Source organism: Rhincodon typus, chromosome 1 (genome assembly GCF_021869965.1).
Source record: "Rhincodon typus isolate 14 chromosome 1, sRhiTyp1.1, whole genome shotgun sequence".
NCBI lineage: Eukaryota > Metazoa > Chordata > Chondrichthyes > Orectolobiformes > Rhincodontidae > Rhincodon > Rhincodon typus.
This window is the reverse complement of record NC_063332.1, coordinates 130,033,711-130,049,608: the sequence shown is the minus strand read 5'-3', so window position 1 is coordinate 130,049,608 and position 15,898 is coordinate 130,033,711. Positions and strand designations below refer to the sequence as shown.

The 15,898-nt window shown below is 35.9% G+C and overlaps 2 protein-coding genes across 5 annotated transcripts in view; both read right to left on the bottom strand.

Annotated features, from left to right (window-relative positions):
- The window catches only part of LOC109934644 (lipopolysaccharide-responsive and beige-like anchor protein), a 722,782-nt gene extending 709,537 nt beyond the window's left edge, over positions 1-13,245 (bottom strand). For all 4 annotated transcript variants that reach the window (XM_048614313.1, XM_048614252.1, XM_048614407.1 and 1 more), the window contains exons 1-5: positions 13,171-13,245; positions 7,923-7,985; positions 5,713-5,810; positions 3,810-3,902; positions 3,457-3,565 (exon numbers count right to left, since the gene is read on the bottom strand). In XM_048614313.1, the coding sequence (XP_048470270.1) occupies positions 3,457-3,565; positions 3,810-3,902; positions 5,713-5,810; positions 7,923-7,985; positions 13,171-13,176 (369 nt within the window). In that variant the 5' untranslated portion in view covers positions 13,177-13,245. The remainder of the gene's footprint in view (positions 1-3,456; positions 3,566-3,809; positions 3,903-5,712; positions 5,811-7,922; positions 7,986-13,170) is intronic.
- The window catches only part of LOC125485139 (lipopolysaccharide-responsive and beige-like anchor protein), a 72,326-nt gene continuing 69,615 nt past the window's right edge, over positions 13,188-15,898 (bottom strand). The window contains exons 6-7 of the mRNA XM_048606567.1: positions 13,810-13,819; positions 13,188-13,250 (exon numbers count right to left, since the gene is read on the bottom strand). Coding sequence (XP_048462524.1) covers positions 13,188-13,250; positions 13,810-13,819 — 73 coding nt within the window. The remainder of the gene's footprint in view (positions 13,251-13,809; positions 13,820-15,898) is intronic.

The window sequence follows — 15,898 nt, the reverse complement described above, 5'->3', positions numbered from 1 at the left end:
CAAATTGACAGAATGTTGATCTATAGCTGTTACTAAATCAGGTACATTTTTCAAGCCAGTTGCTGTAATAAGTCTGACATCTTCACATACACAGGGATTAATGAAAATTGAAGTGGGAGAAAGGATAATTATCAGTGCATCCAGATTCCTTGGCAATATACACATTCCACTTCTCCTAGCCCCTCGTCGGTGTATTCAACTATGTAACATGTATTTATTTGATTATTAATTTCTATGTATGCTGTTCTTACTACAATACCATCAGTGCATCCACTATGTTTGTAGCTACTTCCTTTAGTATCCTAGCATACAACCCATCAGGTCCATGGGACTTATTGGCTTGTAGCTTCATCGGTTTCCAGACTACTTGTTCTCTAGTGACAATTGTATTTATTTCCTTCCTGATTTACAGCATCAGCAATTCTTTCGGTTTTTATTTAGTATCTACTCAAATGCCAGCCCAGGTGCCTTTTAAACGTTGTAACTGTACCCACCTACACCACTTCCTCTGGCAGCACGCTCAATACGCACACCACCCTCTACGCGAAAATGTTACTCCTCAGGTGCTTTTATAAATGTTTCCCCTCTCACCTTAAACCTATGCCCTCTAGTTTTGGATTCCCCACCCTAGGAAAAAGACTTTGGATATTCACCCTATCCATGCCCCTCATGATTTTATAAACCTCTACATGGTCACCCCTTAGCCTCCGACACTCTAGGGAAAAAGCCCCAGCCTGTTCAGCCTCTCCCTATAACTCAAACGCTCCAATCCAAGCAACATCCTTGTAAATCTTTTTCTGCACTCTCTCAGGTTTAATGAGATCAAAACATTTCCTGGTTCCCCATTATTAGTTCCCTAGCCTCATTCTCCAATGGGGTTATGTCCCCTACTTTGGCCTCTCTCTCTTCTTTTTCATATATTTAAAGAAACTCCTACTGTACGTTTTTGCATTACTTGAATCATAGAAAGCTGGTATTCAGGTACAGAAGGTAATAAGGAGATCAAATGGAATTATAGCATTTGTTGCTAAAGGAATGGAGTATAAAAGAGAAGTCTTGCTGCAATTATACAAGGCATTGCTGAGACCACATCAGAGTACTCTGTAGAGTTTTGGTCTCCTTACTTGAAGGTGGATGTTAATTCATTGGAGGCAGTTCAGAGAAGGGTCACCAGATTAATTCCAGAGATGAAAGGCTTGTCTTCTAAGAGATTGAGTAGTTCATGTGTATGCTTGCTAGTATTTAGAAGAATAAGAGAAGATCTAATCAAGGCATATCAGACCCTAAAGGGGATTGACAGAGTAGATGTAAATCAGATGACTCCCCTTGTGGGGCATTGTAGAATGAGAGATCATAGTGTGAGGCAAAGGGATGACAGATTCAAAAGGAGGAGGAGGAACAGGAATTACTTCTCTCAAGGGATCGCGAGTCTGGAATTCACAGTCCTAGAGTCCAGTGGATGCCCGGACATTAAATAAATTTGAGGAGGAGACAGACAGATTTTCAATCAGTAACATGTTGGAGGTTTAAAGGGAAGCCAACAGGAAAGTGGAGTTGAGGCTGAGATGAGATCAGCCCTGATCGTATTAAATGGTAGAGTAGGATCGAGGGGCTGAATTGCCTATTCCTGCTCCTTGCTTTTATGCTCCTGTGTTCTGACCCACGATTCTCATTCTGACTGATTTCTAAATTTTATCATGTTATGGTTACTATTCCTTAGGGAACCCTTTACTCTGAGATGATTTATAAAACTTGTCTCATTGCACATTATCCAATATAAAATAGCCAGATCACTGGCTTGATCCACAACATATTATGCCAAAAAGCTGTCCCAAATACATTTTGAATGGCACACCAACCTGACTGATCAGGTTCATTCAGTCATTGCGTCAAATTCCTAAATCTGCCTCTCTGAAAACACTACAGATATATTCACAACAGATGAACTGCAGCAATTCAAGGCGACAGCTCATCATCTTCCCGAGGACAATTAAGGGTAAGCAATGGTCTTGTCAATGATGCTCAAATCCTATTCCAATAACTTCAAGAAACAAAACTTGATGGCATTTCAAATTCCTTACAGAAGTGTCTGCATACTTCTGACTGATCCCAAATCTCAATGCCATGCATTGGTCATATCACACTACTTGTTTGATATTCTTCATGTTTCAACTTCAGCATTTTCCTCCACCTTTTCTCCACATGCAACTTCAACAGCCATATCAAATGCTGCTGCATGCATTTTCATAAAGTCACATACTATAACTTGGTTTCTTTGTGAGTAAATAATTTGCTATGCTTATTAGCAGTCATGGAAGGCTCTATTCCTTTGATTTTGGAATTCCAGATTGCGATTTTTTTTCAATTATGTGTATGTATTATACACTCCGCAACTATGGAGGATTGGTAATGGAGCAAATAGATATACTGTTACAAATGACTCACCTCCTGACACCCCAAAGCCCTTTCACAGTCTACAAAGCACAAGATTGAGGAATATGCCCAGAAAAGCACAATTCCAACCACAGTGAAAAAGCTCATCACCATCAAAACAAAATAGTCCACTTATTGGCATCCAACCGTCTTCAATATTCACTCCCTCTACTACAGATCGACTGCAGCTACAGTGTGTACCATCTTCAAGATCCAGTGCAGCAGCCTCATCAGACTCCTTTGGACCTTCTAATCCCCTTACCTCTACCATGTAGGAGGACAAAGCAACTAAACACCACCACCTCTATGTGCTATATCTTCCTGACTTGGAACTATGTTGCTGCTCCTTCATGGTCAATAGATCAAAATACTGCCTGTGGGCAAGGCCTAGACCATGGGGACTGCAGCAATTTAATGAGGTGGTTCACCACCATCTTCTCAAGAGAAGATTTATGCAATAAATGCCAGCCTTTCTAGTGATGCCCACAGCCTAAGAACAAATTCATTAAGTAAACATATTCAGATTAGTTTTGCTAGTTGAGTGCTTTAAACATTCATAAATAAACATAAACCACATTGACATCCTACAAGAAGGGCATTTTACTTACAAAATATATCTTAGTAAGCCAATAATTAATTAAAATCTCAGATTACAACTAATTAATATTCAATCATTTATAACTTTCATTTCAAGCTGAGAGATTGTGCAGTGTGACTAAATTCAGATGTATAACCTCACTTATTAAAGGGAAGTCATGTTATTTCTTACATTGCATGTTGACTATGTGGAGAACACCATGACCAGATGAATAAATTTGAATAAACTAAATAATGCATACCTTCCATTCGAATTGCATTCAACATAGCAAAACTATTTAAGTGCAAAACCTGTTCATGTTTGGTGTAGTATTATGGCAAAAATAGTTGAAATTAAATTAGCCAAGTTGAAAACAGATATAAATCTAATTTTTTATAATTTTATTACTTGGAAAAAAATCAATATTTTGATTACTTAATCCTTACCTCAAATAAGACATTATACGTAGTCATGGAAATTACATTAGTGTGTAACATCAATCTTTCTGCCAACAAAGAGAACAAACCATGTCCAAGCATGACTTCAGCTTTGCGCCTATAAAAGAAAGCAGTGCATAAAATCTCTAAAATTTCATTCGCAATAGCAATCTCAGATCAGTAGACAAAAATGGTAACTGAAAGCCTATGGGCTGAAGGATTTTGATTCACAGTGCTCAAGTTTTGAATCTCACAATCCACATAGATTAAGAAACAACTTGCATGTTTCAAAGGAATATCTTACAGCATCTCTGGACAATTAATTGAGGAAATAGATTACATAAGAGTTTACTTGCACGTACTTTGGAGCCAGATGCTTCAGAAAGTATCCCATCACTTTTAAAGCTTGCACTCTTATCCCTTCATTTTTTGAAGCCAGCAGTTTATAGATTATCCTATAAAGTGTCAACATAGAACACAGTCACAAACTAATGGAAATAGGCATGGTAAGATTCTAGTCAATACTAGTAATCAGATGACAACACTCCAAGAATCAAAACAAGAAATCATAGTTTGGAAGTTAAAAAATCTCTTTTCTATCAACATTAGCTGTGTTCAAAGATAAAGTGACCAAAGAGAACCAGCCTCTCAAAAAAAAAGTAACTTAACAGTGTATTTAACATAGCAAAATGTTCCAAAGTACCTCACAAGAACATCGAAAATCAAAATTTGATTCCAAGCAACATAAGGAGATATTAGGACAGCTGCTTTGTCGAAGATGTAGGTTCTAAGAAATGGCTTAAAATAGAAGACAAAAGATGAAACAAGAAGTTTTAGAGCCAAGACCAAGGTAGCTGGTGACAAGAATAGCGTGGAAGAGGTTACAGAGATGGAGGGGGTGAGACCATGGAAGAATTTGACATCAAGAATAAGAATTCTTTTAATCAAGGTGCTCCCAGATTGGAAACCCAAGTACATTTGTGAGCACAAGGCTGAAACACAAGGGAAACATGCCTGAAGTCAGGATACAGGCAAAATTAACTTTGGGCAAATCCTAGTTATGGGATACATTGAGTAGGTGATGATTAGTTCAAGACCCACTCCAGAAATTTGAGCAAACATCAAGTAGCATCCTTTGATTAATATGCTGAACAAACATTCATCTGCCCATAGATGATGTAAAATACGTCTTTGGATGAAAGTTGTACAGATGTTTTATCTGTTGTCTTAGCCAAAGCATATCCTTTAGATAGAGGGTCTGATCAATCATTTCTGTACACAAATGACTGAAAACCTATATAGATCAGTCAGAATTTGGTGATGAATGAATAGGATTTGGACTACATTAGGATTCTAGTAGAAAGAGTTCTAGATAAGTTCATACTGAAGGTGGCAACGAGAGAATGGCCAAAAGAACAAAGGAATAGTCAGATTCACAGTTAGGTTGAACAAAGAGATGTTCATGACTATCTGAATAATTTACACTGTCCAAGTATGAGAAGGAACAGAATTTGGGAAATTCTAAGTTCTTATTTCATGGTTTTCAAAAAGTATCTTTGACAATACATAGAATATACAGCATCTTTTTAATCAAACAATAATCAAAAAAGTCTACAATTTTCAAATCATTTTCATTACCACGGCACGGTTGAAAAAGTTCTTCCTTTGCATATGACTCCCATTGAACCCATGTTATAAACAAAAATGACTGTTAAATAATGAATTGACAAATAAAGGAGGTAAAATAAGTTTGTCCAATAAACTATTTAATCCCAAATTCTGAATAAATCCCAGTTCGTACCATGCTTTCCCCCATTGAGGTACTAAGGATCTCTACAGACAGAAAGCTGGTTCACCTAACATTAACCTATTTTGAAGTCTTTTTAAGATTTATAGATGAGGTCATGTCTAAACATTTTCATATTTCATCAGCTTTAAAATAAACACAGCATCGGAAAATTCTTTCCAATTTACAAGTCAATCATTCGGAAGATTTTCTGTACCTACAATAACGGTGGGTGCCATAAGGTGTTAAACAAAAGGATTTATACATCAATTGTTTTAGAAACTGCCCAACTCTAAATTCAGCTTAAAGTTCAGATAGTAAAACTATTTGATAAAACACCAATTACAAGGGTAATAGATTCCAAAGTTCTACATCTATTTTACACAATCAATATGCCTATAAGCAAATTTCAAGCTACTAATTTCAACAACCTACAACATTCCATTTCAGAACATATAACTTCATGCCTAATATTTTACCGCATTCCATTCCTCTGATCAAAAGCAGGAATCATTGAGCTTGGATGCTCAGACATCAGGGCTACAAGCAGCTGTAGAACATCCATCAGATTGTCATCCTGAAACAAAAAGAGTTTTTTCAAGAAACACACAGAATTCAAAATACCATAGTTTAGCCAAAAAGTCCATATCTGTAAGGAAAACTTAAATATCATACTTTAGTAAACAATCTTGTTTCAAATTAAATTTAGTCACATGGATTATGAAATTAATTCAAATCTTACCAATTTTATACTGGATGCATGAATACATAGAATTAATCTCCCTTTAGAAACTTGTAACAGTTCCTTTTTGCTATTGTATCAATAGTGATAAGATTGTGAAATAAAATTATTAAAAAACAGGAGTTGATTCACCTCGTTTATACATAACCAATGTGAAATTTGAACACACATTTTCAAAAGAAATGCTGTCTAAACCTGACAATATTCCTCAAAAACTTGGACAAAATTATTTAAAATATTTTACATTTTAATAAACTAATTTAATACAATTGATCAAAATATCCAGCAACTTGACAGATTAAGCGAAAAATAAATCAAATATTATAGATAACTCCTAAAGCAGATATGGTAATCTATTCACTGCTCTTCACATATTAATTGAAGTAACTTAGATTCAATATTATCGAACCAGCTCAGCATTAAACAGAACTAATGAAAATCTTTCTTGAAACTCTAACAACAATTCCAGCTCATGAAAGCTGTTTTATACTTAGTGATACATGCTTCAACAACATTGGCTTCCTCCAGCCCATACCCTCGTGAATTATTCAAGACATTAGAAATATGGTCATATTCTAATAAAGAAATTAAGGAAAACTGCTAAACTTAATAAAAAGAATGCCCAATTCACGTTTGTATGAAAACAGAATTAATTAGGGGTGTGACATTCCCAGTAACAGGGAAATGTTCTTTATTAATTTATTAAAGTTCTACACAGTGAACTTTGAAAATGTACAGCTCATAACAAACAATAAATCTTGAACCTTGGAAAGTTATAGAACTCCGAATAAGAAACTGACTCCCTGCATTAGCACAAATTAAGATACGAATTAATCGGAAGAACAGCAATTATCACTTCTTATAATTATTTATTAGCATTGTGACCAAATGCTGTGAACAAGGCAACACGTGACCCTTAATCACTTATACATATGGCATTGTAACATTTTTTATATGAACATTTCAAATGACAATTTGAAGATCACTGTGTGGAATGTCCAAAGGATCAAACTTTACATTAGTTATTTCCAAACTGAAGGTTGCTGTTCTTTGTAAAGTTAAATAGTTCCATAATCAGTTTCTCATTATCCTTACTTAAAATTCCAGGTGGATTCTCATCTTGTGGCAATACTTACATTTATACCTTTGTATAGATCAGGAGAAGTAGGCCATTCAGCCCCACCAACATGCTCTACTATTCAATAAGATAATGGTTGCTTTGGTTATAACTTCAAATACACACTCCTACCAACCACTCAACCTTTCAACATTTTGTTTAACTGTTGATTAACTTGTAGTAACCCCTTACTTAAAATGTTCCTACAAAAAACCTTTTGCACATCAACACATGATTCTGAATGCTTTTTTAATTGATGATTTCACGTTCAGAGTTTATTTTTCACTCAATTAAATAAAATACCATGTTATAACAAATTTCAACACGTGAAACACATGAAAGCAACACACCATGATTAACATGTAGATTCTACACATGTCACTTAGCACTATGATCAGCATGGGTAGATGTCAAAATAGACAATTTATATTATTGCTCAAGAAAATGCTTTGCTTAACAATGGTCATTCTTAACAGCAAAGTTGAATGTTCTCACTATTAGCCATAATGCTATTCATTACACTTGTGTGCTATAATTATTTTCAACAAGTCTAAATTTATCACTATGAGTGGGATAAGAATTAGTGAAGCAAAGATTCCTAAAGATGTCTCTGCAACATAAAATTTTAAATAAATTAACAACTAACATAACATGCCTTGTGTCTTAATTAGACACAAAGTATGTAATCAATCTTATGTAGTTCATGTTTCGAAGTTTCATGTCTACATTTGTTTTCAAGATTAAAAATACATTTCGGTTAAAAATTAGAACAGCAAAGCACACTTGGAAATACTTGACTCAGACTTATCTAAATTGTTGGGGTTGCTTACCTCATGCATGGTGAGAAGATAGTTAAGAATGCTTTGCAGTTCATCTTCCTTAATACCATGATCCTAAAGGAAGATGCAAATTAAATATTTCATAAAATACTAATTGCATTAAACAATTTTCTCTTACTCAGATTAAGAACCACTGTCAAATTGCAGATCAGTTGTCAAATTTGTCAATTTGTGTTGTTTTAAAATTATATATAAAATGGTTAACTGACAATCAATTATTCAAAATCACATCAGCAATTTCACTTAATAGCCAGCCACCAAGCTCCTATCTGGCAATAAAGTAACAAATTCAGAATGGAGAGAAAATTTGAGTATATTATAAATATGGAGACACCTGTCAAGATTTATTCTTAAATGAATCAAAGATACAACATATCAAGTGTATTACAAAACTGTAACAGACGTTCAGATTGGATTCACTTTCATATTTTTCTCAAATTTTGTCATCCTAAATCCAAGATATTAGAAGACATCAGCCTCTAAAACTCCTTTATTCCATTTTGCATCATGAAGTTAATTCAAATGAGCACTTTTTACTTCAAAATTAGTTGTAAATTTCTGAATAGTTTAAGATCAGCAGTGACACATGCAAACAGCAGCAGTTAAAATCATTTTTTTGATGATGACTATTTGAATACTCAAAAGCTGCTCATTTGTATTTTGGTACTTCAGAAAATACAATTGAACGAGCCATCAGGAAAGCCATAAAAATCACACTTTAATGGAATCCCTGTTCCAAATCAAAGCCCAAACATCTACTGGGATTTTAATACTGAGGTATGAATAAAGAACTATCCCCTCCTGTACTTTTACCAAACACTGGCCTTCATCTATTTTCAGCTGATCAACACTCAGAACTACAAAACCTTTTAAAGTCTATGTATACTGCATTAAATTCACTATCTTCAATTATCCTCCAGCACAATACGAGACAAGCTATTTGTTTATTGCACTGTCATTAAGGTACCATCTGAAAGTTAATTAGCTCTTTCCTTAGAGATATTTCTCATCTTCATGCATTTCTTACAAGACGATAGAATATTTTCTGTTCTTATTTTATATTATTTGGCATTTCCCTTTCATTGTTCCTCCTTACCTTTCTAGCAGTCTTAATACTTCCTTGAACATCATATTTAATTTTGTCATCAACACCTTTACCATTTATATACTTTTTAATACATCTTTTCTTTCAGATTCCATCTCAACCCTAATCCACCTTTGGTGTTTTTTTTCTCATCAGTTCGTCTTTTCATGGGCAAAACTTTTGCCTGGACTCTTGATCATTCTTAAAAATTGTCTTCGTTATACTTCTTAGTCAATACTTTTCTCTAGTTTGGCCCGTTAATCTCTGTTCCTCAGATAATGCATCATATTAAAACTGTAGAAAATGCCAGAAAATACCCAGAACAGAGGGACAGCATTCCACCTTTGCAAAGTACAGGTCAATTTGTCAGATAACAACAGCATCATACTTGTCAACAGGTTTGAGGACAATGTTAGGGTTGGACCTGAGAGAACAGAGTGCAACAAATTCTAAACCTTCTCCATCTGAACAGGTGAGTAGAGCAAAATGAAAACAGCACCATCCACTTCCTGGCTGAACTTCTCTGGCTTAACAAATTTCTGTCAGATAAAGAGTATTATGTATGAATACCACATTCCATATTCCAATCAGATTCAGGGCTCTCTTTCTGTACATTGAAAAATGTGCTTGTGCCCTTTTCAGGTCTTACCCGAACTAGATAAGTTCAAATCACTGCTCCCAATTTCCACCTTTCTTTCACCTTCACATGGTCTGTCTCAGGCTCTTTCTTTTTTGTATTTTCTGTTTCCATTTGTAGGGATTTCCTACGAGCAGCCCACTGACTCAAAGACACCTTGATTACACTTTCTCACACATTGCTTCATTGAATTCCATTTCCCCAGGTTCTTCAGCTCCATCACACTTGTTCTCAAAAATGTAATTTTCCATACCAACATAACTGAGAAGCCTTCCTTTTCCTCAATTGAAGATCCCTCTCCACTTGTTAACTGGGCCCTTGACAATGTGTGTACTATTTCCCACAATGCTGCTCTTATCCCATCCCTTCACTCCAAGACCAACAAAAAGGTTCCCTTTGTACTCATCTCACAAACCATACCAGTCTTTGTATTTATTGTCTAAGTCAAACCAGCACAGGAGGCCATTAGCTCAGCAAGGTAAGCTGATTCTCTGGAATAATCCAATCAATACTAAACTTCTGTTCTATCACAGCTATGTAAACACATTTCCCTCATGTCAATCCTACTTCCTTTTCCCATCATTCAGCATCTCTGCTTCCACTGCACACAAAGATTGCAAAGTCCAGGTCCTTAGCACTTGCTGCTTTAAAAATTGTTTTTCCTAGCATCCTCTATGTAGCTCTTGTTCAACATCTTGCATCTCTAGCAGCTCTCTCTCAAACTCCTTTGCTGCAAGAACATCTTCATCTTCTCCGACATAGAATCACTCATTCCTGGAACCATTTTGGAAAATCTCAATACTCTCTCATAGGCCATCACATCCTTTCTGAAGTGTGGTGAAGCAATTTGAAAACAATCTTCAGGTTGTGGCCTAACCAGAGCTTTATACATGCTCAGACTAATGTCCCTGATTTGGTACTCAAAGCCTCTATTTATAAAACCCAAAGTTCCTCAAGCTTTACTCCATATTCTCTGCATGCCCTGCTGTTTTCAAAGATCTATGCAAATGAACTTACAATTCCCATAGTCCCTGTACACTTAAGAATTGCAACCATCCTCCACCAATTCCTGTGCAATGTCACCATCTGACACATCTTCCACTCCCTTCCCTTTTCAGGATGTTAAACAGACATTTCCGTCCACAACATTCTCATCCATTCCTCAATCATCTTAATGCTACTTCCCTTTCTATGGTACCTTTTCATAAAAGATCATTGCAACATCTGCCATTTCCCACTTTCCTCGTCAAAATACAAGGTTACAAATACCTAAGGCTAAACTGAAAAAGTACATGTAAATCACAGTTTCATCTAATCACCTTTGTTTGGAGTCAGAGATGATGAGAATAAATTTAGTGTATTCTAATTTCTACTCAATGTGGTCTGCTGTACATGGTGGCGGGGGAACCTATGTGCAACCACTTTGCAGAAGGTGCATGTTCAGTCCATAATAATGACTCCAGAGCTTCTGGTTGCCTGCCATTTTAATTTTCCACCATTCTCTCATGCTGACACAGCCTACTGAAGTGCTCCAAGGAAGCATAACACAAGCTTGAGAAATGGACCAAATCTTTTATTGAGGCACTATAAAATACCAGGTTCAGCAATTCCTGATGTTAGTCGCAGCCCCATTTTATCTTCTTTTTCATCACATGTCGTGGTCTTACCCTCCTTATGCTCAGCACTGAAGCTATTGCTTTCACACAGCTACATTGTTAACAGATTAAGAGCTAAATTTTAACAAAACGTGACACTCGAGTGTATGGCCCAAGGAAGAACTGATTAGTTTTCTGGAGAAAATATGGATCCAGATGCCGAATTTTTTAGAAGGATCCGTTAACAGTGGGAGACAAAATGAATTGGCCTTTTCTCTAGAGAATGTCTTATTTTGAAACTTTTTCTCAAAAGTTATAGATTGTCCACACTACTGTCACAGCTGTCAAAATATGAGCAGAGGTTTCAGAGCAGGTTGGAGAATTGACCTCAAGCATCCTTCCTGATATGGAAGCTCTTAAAAAGAGACTTCTTTTCAGATCTTTGCAGTTACAGACAGACAACCAGCTAGAGAGGCCTCAAGAAATAACTTTGTAACTGTATTAACAAAGAGCGGTAGGTTTAAATTGCTCTAGTGAGTGTCTTCTTCACTTATTTTTTTCCCCTGATTTTTTTCTAGCAATTTTTCACCACTCTGTTATTTATACCTGTCTTGGCACACTGATCTTCTTTGCTTGTTCCACCCCAATTTCTTTGGCCCTGCTCCAATGCTTCTGTCACTTCCCATTTCTAATTTTTCCAACCCCTCATATTTCACTTGATTCAAACTTTTCCCATTTCTGAAGATAGGTTAACTCTGCCCAACTCTCCAAAGATCAAACAATGACCAAGCATTTTCTATTTTTATTCCAGGTTTCTAATTCCTGTAGTATATTACTTTTGTTTCATTCCCTCAGGTTTTTCTCCCCACCCCCCAATTTATTACTTCAGTCATCCTACCCTGTATCAGCTTCAATTATTACCTCAGTACATTGTGATAATTACTCCCTACACACACTTTCCCATTTTAGTCTCATCTGCCTCAGGTCACTTTCCATTACAATGTCTAGCTGGGCTCCTTGTCTGGAGTAATATCCTGACAATGCATGTCTATTAATCAAATTATAGCTTCCTTACTCAAAAAAGGAAGGGAAATATCAACATTCAAGATAGCACACTTCATATACAAAGACCTTCTACCCACACCTTCACATGAATGGATAAAGCATTTCCATGGTGAAGAATACTGCAATACAATATCAAATGTAACGAACACTGATTACAAGAGCAGAGAGATTATGTTGGAGCTGAACAAAACTTTAGTTAGGCCACATCTAGTGTACTATCTGCAGTTCTGGTCACACAATATAGGAACAATGTGATTTCACTGGAACGGGTGCAGGGGGGATTTACCTGGAAAGTTACTTGGGATGTAGCATTTTCGCAATGAAAACTGGTTGGATAAGCTCTGGTTGTTTTCTTTAGAGCAGAGAAGGCCGAGAAGGGCCTAGTTTGAGGTACATGAGATTATAAGAAGCATGGGCAGGGTGAATAGGAAGCAACTGCTTCCTTTAGTTGGAGGGTCAGTAACAAGACAGCATAATTTTAAGAAGGTTTAGAGGGGATTTGAGGAAAAAATCTTTTCACCCACAAGGTGATGGGAATCTGGAATGCACTGCTTGGCAGAGTTGTTGAAATGGGAAACTTCTCAATCTTTAGCAAATACTTAGATAAGCACTTTTGTGTCATACCTAGAAAGTCAGACTAATGTAGATTTAATTCAGCTTTGTTAGTGCAGGCTTGATGGGCTAAAGGACTCTTCTGTGTATAATTCAACCTTACGTAATTTCTGGGAATTTAACAAAGACTCAACAAAAACTACATCTTCCAAAGGAAGTAAAGTTAACTCCATGACAATAAGTCTGCATGCAAAGCCATTTTTCATAGCAAGTATGGCATTACATTTTTAAATTTCAGATTCTCACCTTCATTATCAATTGTTTCACAAACAGTAGTAAAAGAGCTCGTAAGGAGAGGATCTCTTTTTGGTTTGGTCGGAGTCCATCTGGGAAGGAAAAAGCAATATCGTAAGATTACTTAAAGCATTTTTTTAAAAAATAATGATGAATGCTGATGAAGCTTCCTCAGACGACCACTATAAAAGAAAGGGTTAAAATAAGCATCGTGCCTCGGTGAGATACTGCACTGGAAATCAAGCCCCACTATTCCCAAAGACATCTCAAAAGTTAAAAATGTTTATCAAAGTAAACAAAGTCCACAATTTACCTGTCAGATAAACCCAAGCTAACCTCGAGGTGAGAGTGACAATAACACTACGAATTTCACACACAGTTTGAGGAGTGAGAAAGTTGTCTGTAAAACTAACGCCCTGTATTTAAATAACAACAGTTACAAAGGTATAAAGTCAAAGTTGACTACAGGGGATTAGAAAAATAGGATCAAATAGTGGAGAAGCAATTTTGGACACTTAGAGTTATTTCATAACTCTGAACCATCAATAGCAAACTAAGGAAGTTAGGGATGGTACCAAATTGAAAGAAAATGCATACAATGCCATGGAGATCAGTGGCAGAACACAATACTGGGGAAACTTAAGAACTCACCAAAGGACGACTAAAAAAAAAATTAAAGAAGTGAGAAATTATCATATACAAGCAAACTAACATGAAATAAACTAATATGAAATATAAAAACAGATAGCAATGACTTTCTCACATATATAAAAATAGAGTTGCAAAAGAAAATGGTGGTCTCTTAGAAGATGAGACTGGGAAATTAATAGGAAATGGCAATACTTTAAACAAAGTCTTTTGCATCTGACTTCATGAAAGACAACATTAAAAAAAAGCAAATTAGAATGAAAGAAAATTGAGGATAACTAAAATGGAGGGACTTAAAATAAACATGGTGATACAAGTAGTAGTATAGGGAAACTGAAACGATCATTGATAATATGTCCACTCGACACAATGGCCTGCTGCTTAGCGCCTCAAAATAAGTGACTTCAAAAGGTGCAAGATTCTGAATTGCCAGAAGTCCAACACCTCTATTCAACAAAGCAGGAAACTTTAGCCTATCATTTGGACATGCCGGAATCGGTTATTAATCAAGTGGCAGCAGATCATAACACAATCAGACAACTTTATTATATTCTTTGCGCAAAGGGAAGATCTTGTTTGACAACTTTATCAGAGTTCTTTCAAAATGTAACTAGCAGGAGTCGTTTAAGGGGAACTCATTGATGTAATGTATCTGGATATCCAATAGCATTCAATAAGATGCCAAATGAAACTTCACTACTGAAGAATCCTTGGTGTTGCAAAATAATATATTAACATGAATAGAGTACTGGCTACTAGGAAACAGAGGATCAGAGCAAAATCTTCCTTTTCTGGTTGACAAACTGTCACTAGACAAACATAACAGGAAGCTCAACTAGCTACAATCTATATCAACGACTTGAAAGAACAAAGTGTATTGTACTGTACCCATCATTAAAATAAGTCCGCATCCACTACTGCCACTTTTCCCTCACTATACTTCTCATTTTTTTTAAAAAAGTTTTTATATCTATGATGACTTTCTATACTATTGTTTTTCCTTAAAAGCTTGACTAGTCCACCAGATTTCAATAAAACAAAAGAACTGTGGATGCTGGAAATCTGACAAAAACAAAAATTGCTGGGAAACACAACAGGTCTGGCAGCATCTGTAGAGAGAAATCAGAGTTAACTTTTTAAATCCCATGACACTTCTTCAGAACTGATAGTAGCTAAGAAAAAATGGTATATATGACAAGGAACAACCCCAGGCTCCCCAATTTAACTTTGTAGCTAAATTCCCTCGTTACTGAAATCATTCTGTAAATCTTCTGTGAACCCTCTCACAACTGTTTGAATTCACTGACTAAAATTGAACACAATACTATAGGTGTAGCCTAACCAGAGGGTCAGCATAAAATATCTGCTTTTGTATTCAATACCTCAATTTATGAAGCCCAAAGTTCCATATGCTTTGCACACCACCTTTTCAATACACTTTCAAAGATGTATGCCAATGTACCTTCAGGTCCCTCCTGGTCCCTACACACTTTTAAAAAATGTGGTTTAATCTATATTGCCTCTATCCCTTCTGCCAAATTGCATCATGTCACATTTCTGTTTTAAATTATATCCGCTGCTCATCTGTCATCCTGCTAGCCTATGTCCTGTTGAAAAATGACATTCTGGTTCAAGCCATGTCATAATACTTCTTATAATTAACAGTTCTGGCCAATTTACAGTGATCAATATATTTTTCATCCCTTCAATATTGTCCTACATTAAAAAAAACTTAACTTGAGATTCTTTCTCCACTACAGACCTGATAATATATAGAATCAATCATTTAATGGTAACTATGTAAAATGTTTCCTTACTGAAGCTGCTTTTTATGCAGTTTTACGTTCAGAAAGGCTCTGGATTGAGTCCTTGGACCATCAGTTCAGATATCACTGCATAAACAAATTACAGCTTCTACCTCAAATAGTTTTCACACCAACAAGATCATCTCCTATATTCCTTTCTTCACACTTCAATTCTGTCCAAACTTACTACACCTTTTGCAGAAGCAACATTTCTCAACATATTAGAAACCTTTTAAAAGAAAATATTTGCCACAACTCCTAAATAAAATTTGTTTCTTTTTATAGTG